The 19700-nt window shown below is 36.8% G+C and overlaps 2 protein-coding genes across 2 annotated transcripts; one reads left to right on the top strand and one right to left on the bottom strand.

The window, feature by feature from the left end:
• Window positions 1–2050: 2050 nt before the first annotated feature.
• LOC104233793 (vacuolar protein-sorting-associated protein 33 homolog) lies at window positions 2051–18946 on the bottom strand. The gene is made up of 23 exons (XM_009787240.2): window positions 18697–18946; window positions 10734–10818; window positions 10610–10649; window positions 10418–10498; window positions 8900–9094; window positions 8696–8806; window positions 8540–8605; window positions 8313–8420; window positions 8165–8209; window positions 7312–7368; window positions 7059–7153; window positions 6546–6597; window positions 6334–6390; window positions 5987–6049; window positions 5796–5902; window positions 4950–5072; window positions 4755–4836; window positions 4600–4670; window positions 4351–4431; window positions 3889–3946; window positions 3713–3774; window positions 2877–2970; window positions 2051–2539 (listed from the first exon to the last, which is right to left on the bottom strand). Exons 2-23 carry the CDS (start codon window positions 10784–10786, stop codon window positions 2450–2452), a joined length of 1791 nt encoding a protein of 596 aa, XP_009785542.1. The 5' UTR covers window positions 10787–10818; window positions 18697–18946; the 3' UTR covers window positions 2051–2449.
• On the top strand, window positions 13070–18056 carry LOC138868459 (uncharacterized). The gene is made up of 2 exons (XM_070146012.1): window positions 13070–14286; window positions 17990–18056. The coding sequence occupies exons 1-2, from the start codon at window positions 13070–13072 to the stop codon at window positions 18054–18056; spliced, it is 1284 nt and encodes a 427-aa protein (XP_070002113.1).
• Window positions 18947–19700: the final 754 nt, after the last annotated feature.

The raw sequence follows: 19700 nt of genomic DNA, 5'->3' as shown, positions 1-19700 counted from the left end.
CGAGATCATAGTAAAGATTCCATAACTATATATAGGGAGGGAACCTTCCTAGGAAAGGGGCTGCTTCTCTTTCTCTTTCCTCTCCTCTGTAATCTTCTTAGTAGAAAGAAGACAAAGCAATCTTCCATGGAAGATGTAAAACAGTTATTTCCACCGATTAGTGAGAGGAGAAATGAAAAATATCAATAAGATTGGCCGCCCCTATTTTGTCTTATGCATTATTTTCTGATTTGCTTATATATCTGGAGTTTATTATGTTTGACTAAGATTTACCTCATCATCTTCTTTAATTGATTTAATCAAAAAGGTTTAAATATCTTTTGGGTCAAACATTATCCACGTAATGGGTAGCACAGGCTATAGTTTCAAGTGCATGTGTTGTTTGCCGTAGTTTCTTAGATAGTTAGAAAAGTGGGCGAAAAAGGAGCAAATACACGAAGAGCTTAAGTCGTGCAGGTATGACTGAACGAATCGAAAATTAGACGAATTGAAGGGAGAAGAGAGAGTTTGAGACTTTGAGCTATGAATGAAGAGAGAATCTTCAATTTCTTGCCTCAAAGTTTCGCATACTCTTCTTATGAGGTGTTCGGATGCCATAAGTTGATTTTTTGTAGAATGAGAAGGAAGGAGGGGAAAAAAGTTAAAGTTTCACCAAAGCTAAACAAACCTTATAAATACATACCAACGCCCAACTTTTCCTTCTTGATCTAGTTTTATTCTTTTCTTTTCTGCCTTTTCCTAGCCAAAAAGATTTTTTCATGTTTTCATCACCAACAACAGAGAAGAGGGTTTTAATCTTGAAGTCTTCAAATGGTGACGATTTTGAACTTGAAGAATCCATAGCCATTGAGTCCATAACAATCAAGAACATGGTAGAAGACGATTTTTCTACTAACATCTTCCACTCCAGAATGTTAACAGTAAAACACTAGTCAAAATCATCAAATACCTCAAGAAGTATGCAGAGGTCTCGGTTTCAAACGAAGAACAACAAGTCAAAAACTACGATAAGGAATTAGTGAAAACTAGCTTATAATCAATCTTTAAAATTGTATTGGCTACAAATTACCTTGAAATTAAAAGTTTGCTTGAGCTTTGTACTCATGCAGTTGCTGATAGGATCAAGAACAAGTCGCCTAAGGCTATATGTAAGATATTCAATGATATCACATGTTATTTCACCCCAGAAGAAGAGGCAACAATTCACAAAGAATTTGCATGGGCCTTTTGAAGGAGAAATAGATGCCTCTCTTGCGTACTCAAGACTTCTCTTTGGGGTTTTCATTTTAAGACATCTTGTTTCTTCTTTATTTTTCATTATGTTTACAGTCCTACGCAGGTACGGACACACCCTTAGATCGCTTGGTCCAGAATTTTACTAAATATAAATATAGAGAGATGAAATTATTGGGTATAAATATAGAAAACGACACCGATTATCATTATAGTGATTTATTCTTTTGTTTATTTCTTCAAACATTGACACTGCTTGTGAAAAATTCTGCCTACTCCACTGGTCCTACGAAGTCTATTAGGGGTTTAAATATGGATGTTGAATATATATGTATATTTTTTGAATTTTAAACAATGAATGCAAGTTATAGTTACAATATCTAAATTATTAATTAATACCTTATCATAAAGATATGTCTATTTTTCTTTACCCAAGCGGCGCAAACTTTTTTTAGAATTGAAACTCGCATGAGCTTATGACGTTTAATTATTTACTTTTTTCATTTAAAAACAGTGTGCTGTAATTGTGGAAATGAATTTTCGTTCGCTACAAAATTAATATGTTCAAACAAGTCGCCATATATATAGCTAATGAAAACGGCAAGATCAACGTAGAACATGATGAACATATTTTTTTTTTCGGGATAAGGTAGAACATTTTGTACATTGATCCCTCATGGATTACTTACTTTTTGTTTGTGACTTGGGACCAAGTGTTAAACAGTGTTTATAGCTAGGATATTCCATTATTATTTCCACATGTTCCGGAAAACAACCTCTAATGCAAGGTAAGGTTGCGTACAATAAATACTTGTGATAGAGCTTAATGCACCAGGCTGCCATTTATATCGATTAATGTTCTGAAAAATATAGATAGAAAAAAACAAATAAATCCACCATCTTGTTCTTACGTTGCTCGAAAGAACCAAACATAATATAGGTAACAGAAAACTCCAATCTTAGAAATAGGACTGCTGCCACTCGAAGCACACAGAGGGCGTTCTAAGCCTACACCACAATAAAGATAACACAGTTGTGTTCGTACAAACCCGTGCAGAAAAAATGTTGACAAATGGCCACGAGAGAAATATCTTAGGAACGGGAAGTCCACTCAATCTTCTCATGTCACATATAATTCAGCAGTAAAACTATGCATCCCTATCACACAAGCAGCAGAGATTTCCCGGAGATGATCGACCAAAAAAAACGTAGCAAGTCAACCCAATTTTTCCACAAATGTTTCTGTCAATGTGCTTCCATTGACAATTTTTGTAGTTGCTACAATTATGTCATATGCCATCCCTTCCTGTAACAGCATAACTAGCATTAGCACAAATGGAATTCATTGAAGAGGTTGAGAATGATAAATAAGAGGAAGCAGGGGATCAGCAACGAGACCAAGTGACTGATTTAACGAATGCAGTTATTACAGCATTTAGAATTGGAGCACTGGTCGAAAATCATGCATTGAATATCAGAATACTCTAAATTTATCCTTTTTAATTTTTTGGTTCCTTTTCCATAGCATGTTTCCAAAGGAGCAATCTCCAATACCATCTGAGATACTTTGAATACGACAATAAATTTACATGATTACAGGTCATCAAAAATAAATTTACATGATTACAACTTATCAGACTGACCTGGCCGCTCAGGAAACGAAGAGCAGAGATCTCTGCAGATGTCACTCCGCCAATGAAAACAACAAGAATCAAAGAACGCCTTCCATCAACAACTCTGGAACATCATCAATGGTATTAGAAGGTTTAATACTGGCCAGAGATGATAAAAGAAATTTTCAGCTTGATGCTTGCATGAATTAGCATAATGAAATATAAGGTCCAGCAGCATTTCAAATGCTTCCTCAATCAAATAAAGATAAGAGCAAAGACAGAATACAATAAGGTGCAGCAAATGCAACAAAACAACATGACATAGGCAGCCATCACTTGGGTGTCCATCTCTGCGTATATCATCCCATTCATGGTACAACCATAAATTTCCACTTAGAGCAAGCCCTGTCAGAGACTTTGCAGACAACTGATTTCCAGGTAACTTGAACCTATACAGTTATATTTCCCGAACAAGACCACAGCACCAGGTCCCACCTTCATTTCCTTATTTCATTCTCATCTAAATTCAAACATGATTTACACGACCTCTTGTCAATATCACCCCTAAAATTCACAACCAAACATATCTCTCCACTTATGTGCTTTTTCAGTCTGATCACACTATACAGGTCCCACCTTCATTTACCTCGCTTCAATTTCATCCAATTAGAAAACATTATTCATACTATCTCTTATCAATATAACCTTAAGTTTACAACCAAACAGAGTTCTCTCCACGTATTGGCTTTTCTGAGCTAACTTATGATGGTAAGCATGCATCTAAAAACTTCATTTACTTTATTGTCAGTGCTTTATAAGCCAGGGAATGTTACAGAGCCAGTAAGTGGATGCTCTTTAATACATACTTGTCCAAGCCATGCAAAGACCCGTTTAATGTGTCCAATGACGGACTGCTGGAAAATCCACCCTGTGGAGAAACAAGCAAAAACAACAGATTAAGAGTTGTATGCCATGATAATATGATCAAAAGATGGAAAAATCCATGTGAAGAACAAAATATAAACAGAAAGCTAAAGCTTACCCTCTTAATATCTGAGTGTGGACCTGGCAGCAGCTTCAATATTTCTTCAATCGGCCGCCTGAATATAAAATTTTCCAGATGTCATAAATAGTGGGACTGAGATTAAGAAATTAGCTCTTGGCTCCAAACTACATTTGTTGAGATTGGGGAGTTATCCACCCACATGGGGGACAGTGGAGGAAGGAAATCAATTACTGAAACATTGGTAAGATTTCTAACTGCAAAGAGGAATTAGTGAACTTTTCTTGCAGAAGACTTAATTCCATGACAACTTCTCAATGTAATGAAGGCCAACTCTAGGTTTATATATAGAATAGAAGTATCTTCTTCCAGTAAATCACAAGGAGATCTAATCAAAATCATCAAAGCAGCCAGATTCACAATCAAACCACAGTTTATTTGAATTAGGAATGTTCAGATAGGCGACATAGCACAGCAAATCTCTTAAGAACAAAAACTCACCACCCAGATCGAATTGCATGTTGAACCAGGCGAATACTGAGAGGTGCATACCCAGAGAAGACATAGGAGATATCGTTGGGACTGTATTTGTCAGAGATCAAATTTAAAGTTAACAATGATTGCAATGGTAAGATAGTGATGATAATGACAGCTGTGCAAGAACCTGTTTTAAATACATAGCCACATTGTTCAAGTTTCAAGGGAGGGAAGCGAGATGAATTTTTTATCAAGCTCAAAAAAATATCATACTTAGCAGTATCAATATCCTCCACTACGAGCTGCAGAGCACGTTTAATTGTTACCCAATTGCTTTTAGTCTCCTGCAATGATGAGGTAAGTTAATAGAGAGAACAATGCTGACAAATTTAACAAGCAATATAGTTGATGAAAACTCATGAAGGAACCTGTTTCTTAAGCAATCCAGACTTCTCCAAATTATTCAAGGTTGCTATATGCTCAAAACCATAGCTGTGAAGCAGTTCTCGCCTAATCAAAAGAGATGAAGTTGAAGACATCAGTTAGAGGTTCGCGTGGTGATACCTAAAACATGGAAGCCATGTCAAGTATAAATAAAACAGCTATTGCTAGAGTTGACTCGCCTCAAATAGTCAAAGTTTTTCTTGGGCAACCCTGAATTTGTTATTGAGAACAGGACAAGAAGACGTAGAACATTGATAAGTGGCTCTTGCTTATGGATCATTTCCTCAATGTACTCAAAGCATCTGCATTTACCCAGTGACCAAAAAGTAAACAAATAGAAAATGAAGACAATCACCCCAGAAGAAAGGAAAATGGTAGAACACAACCAAGACCCCCTCCCACCCCCTCTCTCGCACCTCCAGCCCATATCACCTCTTTCTGCTCATCCTTTCCTCCAATGGTCTACAATTGCTTGAAAAGCAACCCGACAATGAAATCAAAAATTAAAAGAATTTAATAGTAACAGTAATGTTTCTGATTAATTCTGTAAATGGCAAGAAAACTGTTGATTTAAGTGCAAGACTAGTTGATGGTATTGCAGGCATTTTTCTCTAAGTAGTTAGTGTGGAGACTGGCATTTTTGAGAAGGATATCTTCATTTTCTTTAGGTTGGTTCAGTATGGACTGGCCAAGAATGCTATGCATCTCCAGATTGAATAAGCATTTTCCTTACTACACAATAAAAAGAAAAAAAAAAAAAAGAGAGAAGAAAGAAAGAGTGAGAACTGAAGGACACCCTTGTTCACAAGCACAAATAATCTATTACATGGCAATGCAAAGAATTTGTTCTAGGAACAAAAACTGGACTTGAATTTACAATTGTCCAATATTTGAAGCCAAGCACTCCATGTAACAGAGCTTTCGAGTACCCATTGAATATTATAACAGAGAACTGAAAGGTTGAAATGGTATAAGACTACCAGAGTAAATACAAATAGCAGAATGAAAAGTTCAACTTTACTCACATATCATAGCTTTCAGCCTCAACAAGAGTTTGCTCCATATCAAGTCGGCCAAGGAATGAAGGTTTGGATGTAAATGTAGTTAAATGCTGAGCAAGATTTATGTGTCTCTGGAACAGAAAACCAATAGTATTATAACACTGCTAATGTCATTAAAGTAGTTGTATAATCAAACAGTAGAAAAGAACTCTTACAGTCATTTCTGGCAATGAGTTCAGCTTTTTGACAAAATCCTTCAATTCGGAGACTGTCTGGGTCTATATGTAATACACAACGTAACATAAAAGTCAATTATTGAACAAGCACCTAAGACCTTTAGGAGTTAAACGGAAATGAATCACTAGATTTCAGTTTCTTTTTTCTTTTTCAGGAACCACAAATTAAGCATCTCACTGAGGTGGTCCAGAACTATATATATATTGCTCCAGACTGCTATTCTATTTTATTGCACAAGCAAAAGATGATCAGATAACTACTACAAAAGTCAAATCATGTAACAAGGGCAAGGCTAAGACATGCACTTGTAAGATCTCTGACTAACCGTAGTCTGCATCTCTGAGTAATCTTGCTTCATGGAAGTTGCTTTTTGACGTAGAACCTGCAATTGTACTGCAAATGACAATTAAAGAAACAGAAGACCAAGGAAGAAGACGTGCGAGTTGACTGTTATGATAGAGCATGATAGATTGATAGGTATGCTGAAGACGCCTAGAATTTGTTAAAACTTAGAAGATGGCGAGAAAATAAATCAACCTGGACAACAACTTCAAAGTTCTGGTCCCGTATCTCTTTGAACAACTTGTCACTACAAAGGCAATGAATTAATATTTCAAACAGAGAAATAAAACGTCTAAGGCACGGAGAAAACGTCAAAATAAGACAACTCTTTTTTTCTTTTAAAAAGAGACAAAAAATAGTAGATGTGTATTTCCCAGTGGTCACATCTGACTATACATTGGCATGACAAAGACCTGGAATCCATATGAGAGAATACCATATAACAGAAGAAATTGCATGCATGAGAATCAAGGGCATTATCATGTAGCACATAAAAGAAGCATGAGGTAGATCACTAGGAAATCACACAAGAATTTATTGTGCTCTGCACTTCGCACACTCCTTGTATACAAGAGTCTCTCATTTACATCAATAAAATTACTGCATTATCCCCCTCCCCCTCCCCCTCCCCTCCCCCTCCCCCCAAAAAAGTATAACATTCTTTTTTTTTTTAATGAAACTAGTTTAATACCAATGAAACTAGCTTACCTTGAATTAAGGGGAACCTTTATCTTCTTGCCTTCTTGCTGGACACCCATAATAGATGCATCTAGTTCCACAGCACCATTATTGATACCAAGAAACTGCATGAAGCCTATTAGAGATAGCTTTTAAAATTCTCACAGCATATAGTCTGTTTAATGTTCTATAAGCAGCAGACATATTATACAACCATTAACTGCTGCCTAAACGGTTTCCTAAAGATATAGATCCATAGCAATCCTAAGAACATCACTTTTACCTCATCCAGCAGCCCTTCATATGTTAACTGCGAACACATTGGAGTTATCATATCCACCTGCACAATCCCAGGAAAGTCTTACAACCACAGTGACAAATGGACATAAAGGCCAAAAGAATAGTGTCCCAAACAACTAAAGATACACTAACTATAGTATTTCCACAACTATGAAGGTTCAAAAAAATAAATAAAACTCAAGCGCCAGAGCACTTAACTGACCGTGAGGATCAGAGACAAAAGGAGTAAAACTTTATGAACTAGCAAGATTAGACCTGAAGAATGCTCAACTATTTGTACACTAGACAAATAAAAGAGAATGCTTTTTTCCAATTCTTAAATCCTGAAGTTTCAGGCTTTAGCCAAAGTCGGAATTCAGAAATAAAAAAGTTCCTCAATTTTCCACTCAAGCAAGCTGAAAGACTATGATAAGATGTTCCCCTTCCCAGCATTTTTTATCTTCAAAGGAGAAAATTGAGATCATGAATCAACGGATCAGTGCAAGAAAAGGTACTCAATTTTAAAAGATTTCCTTCATTACCTCATGCTTTGAACTGTGTCATTAGAGCAGACCAACTACTTTTGGACATGATACCATTCAGAAAAGCCAAACCCCTTTCCTCTCACCTTTGTTTTATGAGAAAACTGAGTCTCACTCTCTCATTATCCCAATAGAATGGCAATAAACACCTACTCCAAACTAGCCTGAACCTTCAGAAAAATTCTATAATGAAGCCTTCTCTTTATCAAATAACTGATGAAGCCACACGGTAATACTTTTTATAACTACATTAAATGCATATACTGAGAGAGGAGGAGGGGTAGTGCCAAGGGGAAGACAAAAAATACGTGGTACCTCTCTGTCCAAGAGGATGATAGTATTTATTTCAGGTACACCCATCTGCAGTGAAAGAACGAATTGGTATTATTTTGTGACAATGCATGGTGCCCATTATTTTTTTTATGTATGATATTGATCTAGTAGATTTAAGATTTTGAGTTACCTCAGATGTGTTCACAGGTTCTTCCAATTGCATCCGATTCAAAATGTCAGCAACACAAACTGATGCTTTTCCTTTGGCCCTCACATTTGGAATCACTCCAAAGGAAAACTACATTTCTCAGAAAACAAAAGGCTGTTAGCTAATGTTTATGCTGAACCTACTTTGCCCAAAAACAATGAAACCGATTCCAATAGTAGTTAGTTCTATCGAGTAAACATAAAAAGCACCTCGAGTTTATGGAGAGCTTTTGCTATGTGCCACAGGGAGGTAGTGTCCCCATCAACTAGGTACTCCTGTCATATAAATGTAACTATTTTTACATATGCCAATCTTTAGAAAAGTACATAACCTTTTCCTTGAATCAATGCAAGGAACAGACGTACTTTGTGAGCAACATCAAGTTCAAATGATAATACATCCTCATCCAGTGGAATAAGATAAAGGGGATACTCCCCTATAGTCAACAAGTGATGAACTTTTTCTTCCTCAAGTATCTGTCAAAAATTATATACAATTGTTAATGAGAAATACATGCCAAACTAAATTCTTAAAGAAGTTTATTAAGATTTTTTCAAAAAAAGGCTAACCTTCTCACATGCAACTGCACGACGAGGGACAAAATAAACAAAATACTCCCTTTGAATCCCTTTAGAAATATCATTATGGATGTGTGAGCAAATGAACTTCATCAAGTCAAGCTGAGCTCTGACTAGATAAACTACTTTCGTGCAATCAGTTTGAACTGGTTCCGCATTAAGATGCCTCAATTCGGCCCCATGCTCCTGTTTACAAGTGTAAAAACACAAAAAAAAAAAAAAAATAATAATAATAATAATTAGTGTGAAAAAGAACACAGTATCAACATGTTTGTTACCCAATACCACTGCAAAATAACAGTTCTCTTTAACTCAATATTTCATTTCTTTTAGAAACTCAAAAAATTAGGGAAATTTTCACCACGGAAACTTTCTTTTGCAAAGACAGCTAACATAAACTCTTTGCAAAAACTCAAAAATTCAGCTAAAAAATTAGTAAACTGAATACTCCCTCTATCCTAGTTTATGTGATAAGTATTACTTTTTTTAACCCATTCCACAAAAGAATGACAAAGACAATTAAATTCACATTTCCTATTTTACCCTTAATGAGAAGCTTTTGTAACCATAATGGGGGTGTTTACTGGAAACCGACCAAACCAAACTGAAAACCGACTCAAACCAAAGAAAAATTCAACATATTTTTGGTTTTGGTTTTGGTTTTAATTTTAAAAAACGACAAAAATTTTGGTTTGGTTTTGGTTTTAAGCAAAAAATAAACGGAAAAAACCAAACCAAACCAAACTAACTATGTAAATACCTATGTAGAAATTATAATTATACACATATATGTATATTTTTATATAAAAAAAATTAAAATGTGTCGGAACATATTAATCTTTTACACTCTTGGTTTGTAATCTAGTTCTTTGCCTTTATTTTCTAGTTTGATTTATTATCTATATTTAGATAAGTCCAAGAATCTATTTCATGTTAAGAACAACTTATCATTAATTGAGTCCTTCAATTATTCATTACTATTCAGTTCAATTATCATCAAGATGTCTTGGTAAATACAATTTTTCTTAAAGAATAATAGGCTTGGTAGTGTTATGCTAGAATATAATCGGTGGAATGTGTTTGACAGCGTATTTCACATACACTTCAAAAAAACAGACAAAAAAAACGAAAAAACCAACAAAACCGACTCAATTAAACTAGTTTGGTTCCAATATTTGAAAAACTGACATAATTGGTTTGGTTTTCAAGTTTTCTTTTAGGAGAAAACCAACCGAAACCGAACCATGAATCATACAAATGTTATAGAATATAATGCCACAAGTTTCAAAAGTCTTATACCCACACAAAATTATTACTCCCTCCATTCTACTTTATGTGATACACTTCCTCCATTCTATTTTATGTGATACACTTTTTTTAGTCTATCCCAAAATAATGATACATTTCTAAATTTAAAAATAATTTAACTATAAACTTCTCACTTTACAGTTTACCCTCAATGTAATGATTTGTTGTATACCACAAAATCAGAGAGAGAGAGAGAGTTGCCTTGAGAAGTGAGCTCTGTACAATAAGAGAGAGTGACCCGCCAAGCTTAGGATCAATTACCAAACACTTTTTCCCCCTAATCTGCAACTCCAAACAAAAAAATTCAATTAAAGTTTCAACTTTTCGGTTAAACTTTTCAAATATTAATAAAAAGGAAAATTTTAAAAATCCAAATTATATAAATAAACTCACGTTCTTCAAAACCGTAATAAGTTCTTTCAGCGATTGATCTCTGTAAGACAATTGAGAGAGAATGATCAATTGGGGATATACATATGCATAAGCATTAAAGTACATTATGTATAAGTATTTGTACCTTAGAGATTTCAGATTTATGGGAGCGTTATCCAAATTGGGAACTTGCGCCATATTTGATCGATCGATCTCTCGAGCTTTCTTTCCTGTCAGTAAAGTGTGAGCAAAGAGATGTTACGAGCACGACGATGATTGAGACATGCTTAATTCTCATCCAGTGAACTTGTGGAAATATAGTCCAAGTTGAATATGGCCTTTTCAAAATGGGCTATGTTGGGCTCTTAAATGGGGCTTTTTAGGAGTGAATCACACAAATAGCCGCTTTTTAAAATAGATTTTTTCCTTCATATACAATATTTGAAACTTATTTATCAAAATTGTCCAAATTTTGTATATTACCCGCCCTAAATAAATTTTTCTTATAATTTATATACAATCCATTATTAATGCCTTAAATTAGGGGATTCTTTGCTTGGAAAAGGGCGTAACTGAAGGGAACAACGTCCAAATTGTCCTTCCATCTAAATAAGACTCCTTCCAGTTGTGTGTTACCTATTTTAAGCCATAATTAGTGCAACTTCCTCTCTCTTTGCCATAATTATCTATTTAAAGAATAATGTATGGTACAACAAGATACAAATTAAAAATAAAATTCATACAAAATTTGATATATCTACAACATCATACATACTAAAAACAAATTTCATACAACTAATAATGCAGTATGCAACTTATTTATAACTTATCTGCAACTTTCATAGAGTATACTTACCCAGTTAAATACAACTACAATATCATACAACTTAAATACAATTTTCATAGAAATTTTATACAATATATCTTTTGTATATATTTTGTATGTGGTGTGTTCTGCTGCTTCTTCTTCGAATTCCAATCTAAAAATCCAGCCAAATCAAATCTAATCTTCGCCAAATATCCTACAAATCGAGATATAAACTCCATAGAATATTATTCTCAATCGTTTGCAATAACACCCAATCCAAACACATAATGTTTTTTGAAAAATCTGAATTTGAAATCAAGGCTTCAAAGCTTTTTTAATGATTGTCAATGGTGGAGAATCAAATAACTCCAAAATTTATTGATTAATATCCATATACTGCTAGCCCGATATCGGAACACCAACAAGAAAAGGGAAAGCCCAGAAAAGATCAAAACTCCAGCCATGGAAAATTTAGATAGATAAAAGATTAATCCCTTTCTTCGCCATCGTTAGAAAAAATATGAGCTTTAGAAGAAAAAACCTTCTAGAAAAAGGGTTGATTTCAAAGAGAGAAAGAGAAAAAAGGTATTGCGATTGTGGGATTTACTAAATTAATGGGGTACAATTAAGGGAGTCTCATTTAAAACTATTTTGTATATAATTGGTAAATTGTATATGACCATATAATTAAGTTATAACTTGATTAGGGAGGGTAAATAAGTTTCATATGTAGTATACATATGTAAAAACCCCTTTTTAAAATGACTTTTTTCAGAATTTACAAAGTTTTTAAAATTTAACGACGGTCTAAAGTAACCTTCAATTTGAAGAATGAAGTTTTAGGCGAAAAGCATGATGTTTGATTTTTGCAGTTAAAATATCAGACTATCTGGTATGAAGTAGGGATAGCAATGGGGTAGAGCAGGTGCGGCGCGAGGCAGGTTTTATTTGATGTGGGGCGGGGCGGGGCGGGGTGAGGCGATTTTACTCTTATGTGGGTGTGGGACGGGTTAAAACAGTTTTTAAAATTTTTAAAGCAGGCTGCAGGTTTAACACAGGTTCAATGCGGGGCAGCTTTGTCTTTTTTTGAAACAAGGCAATCACTTCAACTACAATTTTACATTCTTGTTTACTAGCAATTTAACTTTCGGTCTTTTCCTAGTAAGCATTCTTGTTTATTTATCTTGTAATTATTTTATTTTTAATCTTTTCATATTTGAAAACGATGATGGTTACTATTTTAGAGTGTTCATATCGAGAAACGTAGCAGTGAAATACATTATGAACCGTTAAAAATGGTTATAAAGCTTTTAAAATTTGTTTTATTTCAGCTTTATTTTGCAGAGTGTGGGGCAGAGTGTGGGACCGGGGTCAGGGGAGGGACGGGAGGCAGGGGAGGTAGAGGGGGCAAGGGAGCCTATAGGTTGAGAATCGGGTCATGGAACATAGGTTCACTAACGAGTAAGTCTATAGAGTTGGCGAAGATCCTTCAGAAGAGAGATTAATATAGCAGGTGTCCAAGAGACTAGGTGGGTTGGATCGAGGGCAAAAAATGCGGATGGGTATAAGTTATGGTACTCTGGAGTCCGGAGGGGTAAGAATGGAGTGGGTATCCTGGTAGATAACCATCTTGAGAGTCGGTGGTAGAGGTCAGGCGGGTGAATGATAGACTAATGACTATTAAATTGGTGGTGGGTGAGTATACTTTAAATGTCGTTAGCGCGTACGCGCCGCAAACAGGCTTAGATGAGGAGATTAAAAGGCGCTTTTGGGAGGGGTTGGATGACATCGTTCGTAATATTCCGCCTTCCGAGAGGTTATTCATAGGAGGAGATTTCAATGGTCATATTGGGTCGTCTACGGGTGGCTATACTGAGGTGCATGGCGGCTTTGGTTTCAGGGAGCGGAACGGAGGGGGCATTTCGCTGTTGGACTTTGCCAAGGCATTCGATCTAGTGATTGCAAACTCATGTTTTCCGAAACGGGAGGAGCATTTGGTTACTTACCAAAGTTCGATGGTGAAAACTCAGATTGACTATCTCCTCTTCAGGAGAGGCGACAGAAGGTTGTGCGAGGATTGCAAGGTTGTCCCAGGTAAGACCCTTGTAACGCAGCATAGGCTTTTGGTGATGGACATTGGTATTATGATAAGGAGGAAGAAGAGGTCAGTACGAGGCCGCCCGAGGATTAGGTGGGGCGCTTTGACTAAAGATAAAGCTCAGGAGTTGGAAGGAAGGTTATCGGTAATGGGAGCTTGGAGAAGTAGGGGGGACGCAAACACCATGTGGTCGACGACGGCGGACTGTATAAGGAAGGCGGCGAGAGAGGTGTTAGGGATATCTTCGGGCCGCACCGGTAGCCACAAAGGAGACTGGTGGTGGAATGCAGTTGTCCAAGGTAAAGTGGAAGCAAAGAAGGCGGCTTACCTACGGTTAATAAGGAGCACCAGTGAGGAGGAGAAGAGAGCGAACAAGGAGAGGTATAAGGTAGCTAGGAAGGAGGCGAAGATGGCAGTAACGGAGACTAAGACAACAGCTTTTGCTCGTTTGTATGAGGAACTGGGGAACAAAGGCGGGGAGAAGAAGTTATTCCGACTCGCTAAGGTGAGAGAGAGGACGGCTCGGGATCTGGACCAAGTGAGGTGCATAAAAGATGATGACGGCAGAGTGTTGATGGGGGATGACCAGATTAAGAGGAGATGGCAGACCTACTTTCAAAAACTTCCAAATGAAGAAGGGGATCAGGATATTGTACTAGGTGATTTGAGGAAGGCCGACAATCCCCGTGGTTATTGTAGGGACATTGAGGTCGATGAGGTCATAGAGGCAATGCGTAAGATGCGAAGGGGCAGAGCTACCGGGTCAGACGAAATTCCAGTTGAACTTTGGAGGTGTGTGGGTAGAGCAGGCTTGGAATGGCTTACTGGGTTGTTTAATGTTATATTCAAGACTAATAGGATGCCTGAAGAGTGGAGGTGGAGTACAATGGTTCCGTTGTATAAGAATAAAGGTGATATCCAGAGCTGTAACAACTATAGAGGTATAAAATTACTGAGTCATACCATGAAAGTCTAGGAGAGAGTGGTAGAAATGAGAGTGCGAAGGACAATGTCTATTTCAGACAACCAGTTCGGGATCATGCCGGGGCGATCTACCACAGAAGCTATCCACCTTATTAGGAGGATGGTGGAACAATACAGGGATAAGAAGAAGGACCTCCACATGGTGTTTATTGATCTAGAGAAAGCGTACGACAGGGTTCCTAGGGAGGTCTTATGGAGCTGCTTAGAGGTTAAAGGGGTCTCGGATGCCTACATTAGGGTGATTAAAGACATGTATGATGGAGCTAAGACACGGGTTAGGACAGTAGGAGGCGACTCCGAGCATTTTCCGGTTGTTACGGGGTTGCACCAAGGGTCTGCGTTCAGCCCTTTCCTATTTGCCCTGGTGTTGGATGCACTAACTCATCATATTCAAGGGGAGGTGCCATGGTGCATGCTATTTGCTGATGACATAGTTCTAATTAACGAGACACGAGGCGGCGTCAACGAGAGGCTAGAGGTTTGGAGACAGGCCCTTGAGTCTAAAGGATTCAGGTTGAGCAGGACGAAGACGGAATACCTCGAGTGCAAATTTGGGGCCGAGCCGACGGAAGCGGGAGTGGAAGTGAGGCTTGACTCTCAAGTCATTCCTACGAGGAGTAGTTTCAAGTACCTTGGGTCTGTTATTCAGGGGATCGGGGAGATCGATGAGGATGTCACACACCGTATAGGGGTGGGGTGGATGAAGTGGAGGTTAGCATCGGGAGTCCTGTGTGACAAGAAAGTGCCACTATTACTAAGAGGTAGGTTTTATAGAGCAGTGGTTAGGCCTGCCATGTTGTATGGGACCGAGTGTTGGCCGGTTAAGAACTCACACATCCAGAAGATGAAAGTAGCAGAGATGAGGATGTTGAGGTGGATGTGCGGGCATACAAGGATGGATAAGATTAGGAATGAAGATATTCAAGAGAAGGTGGGTGTGGCCCCCATGGAGGACAAGATGCAGGAAGCAAGACTCAGATGGTTCGGGCACATTCAGAGGAGGAGCATTGATGCACCGGTGAGGAGGTGTGAACGACTGGCTGTGGTGGGCACGAGGAGAGGTAGAGGGAGACCTAAGAAGTATTGGGGAGAGGTGATTAGGCAGGACATGGCGCGACTTAGGATTACTGAGGACATGGCCCTTGACAGGGAATTGTGGAGGTCGAGCATTAAGGTTGTAGGTTAGGGGAAGTTGTGAATATTTCTGCAGCACACTAGAGTGAGACTAGCCAGTTAGGAGTTAATCTTAGGATGCTACTGGTCAGCTACTGATGCAGGGCTTTATCGGCGGGATGTTATTATACCTTCCACCTTTCATCTTTTTAGTATTTCTATATTTCCTACATTTCTTATATTACTATTATTTTGTATTTTATGTTATTTTATTATGAGTCAATTGATCGTACTAATATATCGTCTCTTGTTACTTTCTTGAGCCGAGGGTCTCCTAGAAACAGCCTCTCTGCCCCTCGGGGTAGGGGTAAGGTCTGCGTACATATTACCTTCCCCAGACCCCACTTGTGGGATTATACTGGGTCGTTGTTGTTGTTGTTTGTTGTTTGCGGGTAGTAATTAAATATTCCTAATTAAGGATGAATGCAAAATTGAAAAGGAATGTATTATGCATATAGCAACTGACTGATTAGATGAAAGAATCTTGTCTCTCTTATTTCATGGGCAGTGCGTGGTTTAGCTTTATACATTTGAAAAATTATGTTTCTACTAATGAGATTACTTGGTACGAGCATCTAATTTCACACTACGACAAAGAGAAAAACGTAATTCCTTGAATAATATTAAACTCTCCATTTTATAAAATAATAAAATATCAAACTAGTTTGTTTTAGAAAAAAAAAAGAACAAAAAATTTAAGTGGGGTGGGGCGAGGCGGGTTGAAAACTGAAAAAATAGCTTTATGGGGCCAGGCGAGACAGGCTGAAATTTTTGTGGGTTTTGCCACCCCCACCCCCGGCCATCGGCGTTGGCAATTCAAAATCTTAGACTCCAAGGTCTAAAAGGAGACGGAGGAAGAAGAGAGAGAAACTATCTATAGTTTACTATATTTGACTAAACTTTAAATAGTTTTTAAAAATAAAATATGTTTTAAACAGTGCTCTCAAATTTAGCTACATGTTGCCATTTTTACTTTTTCAGCAAGAACATAAGGGTCTTTCCAGAAAATAAAAATAAAAAATGAACTAAGGTGAGGAGTTCATTGCTCGTAGGCCATTGAAGTCCTGACTCCTGAGCAAGCTTAAGTAGCATATACAGCATTATTTACCTTAAAATAAAATGTAAAGTAAAAACTAGGTCCTGCTTTTTTTTCCACTAAAATTACTAGTTCCTTATTTTTTTATTGTGAAATATCAACTTCAATCGGATGTAGAAGTAATAAATTATTAAGGTTTCCTATTGCTCAGTGAGAAATGCAATGTGTTTTGTAAATATATGTAAGTAATTTCAATTTATTGCACCATGACGGTGCTAATTCCTGTTCGGTGAGAAATTATCTTATGACGGACTCCAAAAAGTAGATTATGTTTATTTGAACTTTCCAATTCTTCAGTCAGAGACCTAACTGCTTAAAAAAGTACCTAGGATTAAAGAAGTGACTGGAACTTCACGAGTCCTGATTAAGGAGATGGGGATTACCATCCTCTTGTTGCCAATCACTAGGATTATTAACTAAATTCCTATCTAAAAAGGAATGTGAGTATTGAAATAAACAAAGTTTTGAATGCTTCCCAATTTCCATTTTGGAATTATGTAAGTCAAGGAAAAATGTAAAACTGAAGTTGCTTACCAAGAAAATAAAAGAAGATTATTGATCTCACATTATAGCAAAGAATTATAACCACTCTTATTACGAAGTTAACTTATCTTATTTTGTTTACACAATCATTCCTGTTAGCGGTTTTTGCTGAAAGGTACCTATGGAGAAGGAAATTCCAAATAACTGTGGATTAAAAGGTGACTAGAGAGGACATTGTCCAGAGAACTATTACGGTACAACAACAATTCAACAACAACTACGCTTCAACCCAAAACTATTTGCAGTCGCTATGTGACTTCTCTATATCCATTCCACTCCACTTGGGTCCGTCTCATTTCACTACTCAAAATTTGACTTTAAGGACAAACTATGATTTCTCTTAAATTAGGGATTATCTAAATCTCACATCTATCCTATAGAGTCAAACAGTCACTAATATAACTAAAATACATGTGTTAAACGCTAGACCTAGTGAAAGAGCCTTAATCCCCACTGGTTAATATCATCTTATGGATTCTTTGCTTCCATTGTATTCTGCTCTTCGCTGTTTTCACAAGAATTCTAAATAACGGTAAAGTTACTTTATTCATATTCGTACTTGAAAATCAAGCTTTTACTAACACTTTCCTACTTGATTCTCTAACGGTGTGTTCACTGGTTAATCTTGGGAGTTAGCAGTGTAAAATGCCAATGCAGAGTGAATTGACATTTTACTAACACTGTTTGCACTTAAACCAGACTTTGTTTTCTATCAGAAGTCCAACACAAATACATACTAAATGATGCTGTAACTATTTTCAGATGATTGAAATTGCCATCCCTTACATATGTTTTTGCTGATATCATGACTTCAATACAATGTTGCAAGCAGTGGCGGGGCCACATAGCTCCAAGGGGCGTGTATATACTATGTGTTGAACTCCCTCAACTTCTTCGTATATTTACTTCTTCAAATTTTGACACCCCTTAATGAAAATCATGGCTCTGTTACTGTTTGCCAATATCAAACTACTAATGCCCTCAGTAACTTTTGATCAATCAATGAATCAATCATCTATGCATCGGTCCTAAACAATTAGGATAAACCATACGAAATATAACTACAAATCAATCAATCAACTATTGCTCAGTCCCAAAATAGTTGGAGCAATTATATGAATCACTAGATATATTACAAATTACCACTAGTCTGAATGAAGAAACAAATGTAAAAAAAGAACTTACAAATTACCAAATTTTAATCTAATCCCAGTCACTGAAATGACTAGGTAAAAGCCCAAAAGACCAACATAAAAGAAAAAGGAAAAAATCAACTTTATGATAGGATAGAAACCATATTGGCAAAGAGGAAAAGTAACAATTTTTAAAGCACAAAACACACACACAGTGTGTGTGTATATATTTATATAGGAGTATATATTTAGAGAGACAGAGAGAGAATGTACCAGTTAAACCAGCAAGTCGAGGCAATGAGCAATGAATGTATGTGTGTGTCTCTCTCTGCGTGTGTGTGTGTATAGAGAGAGAGAGAGAGAGAGAGAGTGACAAAGAGCGAGATGAGGGGTAACGGAGAAGAAGATCGCCGGAGAAGAGATCGACGGAGGTGGAGTTGAGAATCGGCGAGGCACAATTAGGAATACGGTGTCGTTAGGGTTAGGTTCTTTAAAATTTATTTTTAGCCTTATAGCAATTGGGGGAATTTGACAGTGTCCATAAGGTTTTGTTTGGATGTACATAGATTACACAACTCCTTGTTTGGAAGGAGGGAAAAAGGGAAAATGTAACAATCTTTTATCAGTAATTTCATAAAGGACAATTTCTTCTAAATCCTGACATATTTAATTTAATAGTTAATGTCACAAAAAAGTAATTATAGATAATTATAGACTTTAGCACATAAGAATGTTTTTTGATAGAGCATCCTTCAAGAGATATGAAAAATAGTTCGTTTTACTGCAAATTTTATTACGAACAACCAATTTCAAATTACATTTTTCGATTCGTTTACCGTTGGATCAAGCTGAAATTTCGACTGAGTAGCTGAAATTTCGACTGAGTGTTGCTAACATCTTGATTTTTTATTTGAGTGATGGAGATCGGATTTGGAAGCCTGTAGCATCCGATTTCGAGCCTTGAATAGTAGCTCTATTTTTTGTGATTTCTCCTCTTTCTTCAATTGATTTGTTATTGCTCTTGTTGCTCGGTGTTTGGTACTTATTGGGTAGCTAATTTGGAAAACTATTGTAACTCTATTATTGTTATAGTGTAGCCTTTTGAATTTTTGTAATCTTGTAGTTTTTATCTTCGTTTTCAAGGGTTTTTCTTCTTTATCTTCTTTATTTTCAAGTTTGCATCTTTCTCGATACAACATTTATGACTTTTATCTCAATTAAATTTATAAGGCAAAATCAGTTTATGAATGCATTGGTATCTCATCGCACGATGCGCA

The sequence above is a fragment of the Nicotiana sylvestris genome, chromosome 5 (assembly GCF_000393655.2).
Source record: "Nicotiana sylvestris chromosome 5, ASM39365v2, whole genome shotgun sequence".
Taxonomy (NCBI): domain Eukaryota; kingdom Viridiplantae; phylum Streptophyta; class Magnoliopsida; order Solanales; family Solanaceae; genus Nicotiana; species Nicotiana sylvestris.
The sequence above is the reverse complement of the archived record's forward strand: the minus strand, read 5'-3'. Positions and strand labels throughout refer to the sequence as shown.

Excerpts from the sequence above, each read along its gene's own strand:
- LOC138868459 (XM_070146012.1), top strand. The coding sequence starts at position 13,070 with ATGACTATTAAATTGGTGGTGGGTGAGTATACTTTAAATGTCGTTAGC. Across the intron at positions 14,287-17,989 it reads ATTCCAGTTGAACTTTGGAG|ACTTTGTTTTCTATCAGAAG; the intron begins GTGTGTGGGTAG and ends CACTTAAACCAG.
- LOC104233793 (XM_009787240.2), bottom strand. The coding sequence starts at position 10,786 with ATGGCGCAAGTTCCCAATTTGGATAACGCTCCCATAAATCTGAAATCT. Across the intron at positions 10,650-10,733 it reads ATAAATCTGAAATCTCTAAG|AGATCAATCGCTGAAAGAAC; the intron begins GTACAAATACTT and ends ATTGTCTTACAG. Across the intron at positions 6,391-6,545 it reads ACTTTGAAGTTGTTGTCCAG|GTTCTACGTCAAAAAGCAAC; the intron begins GTTGATTTATTT and ends GTACAATTGCAG.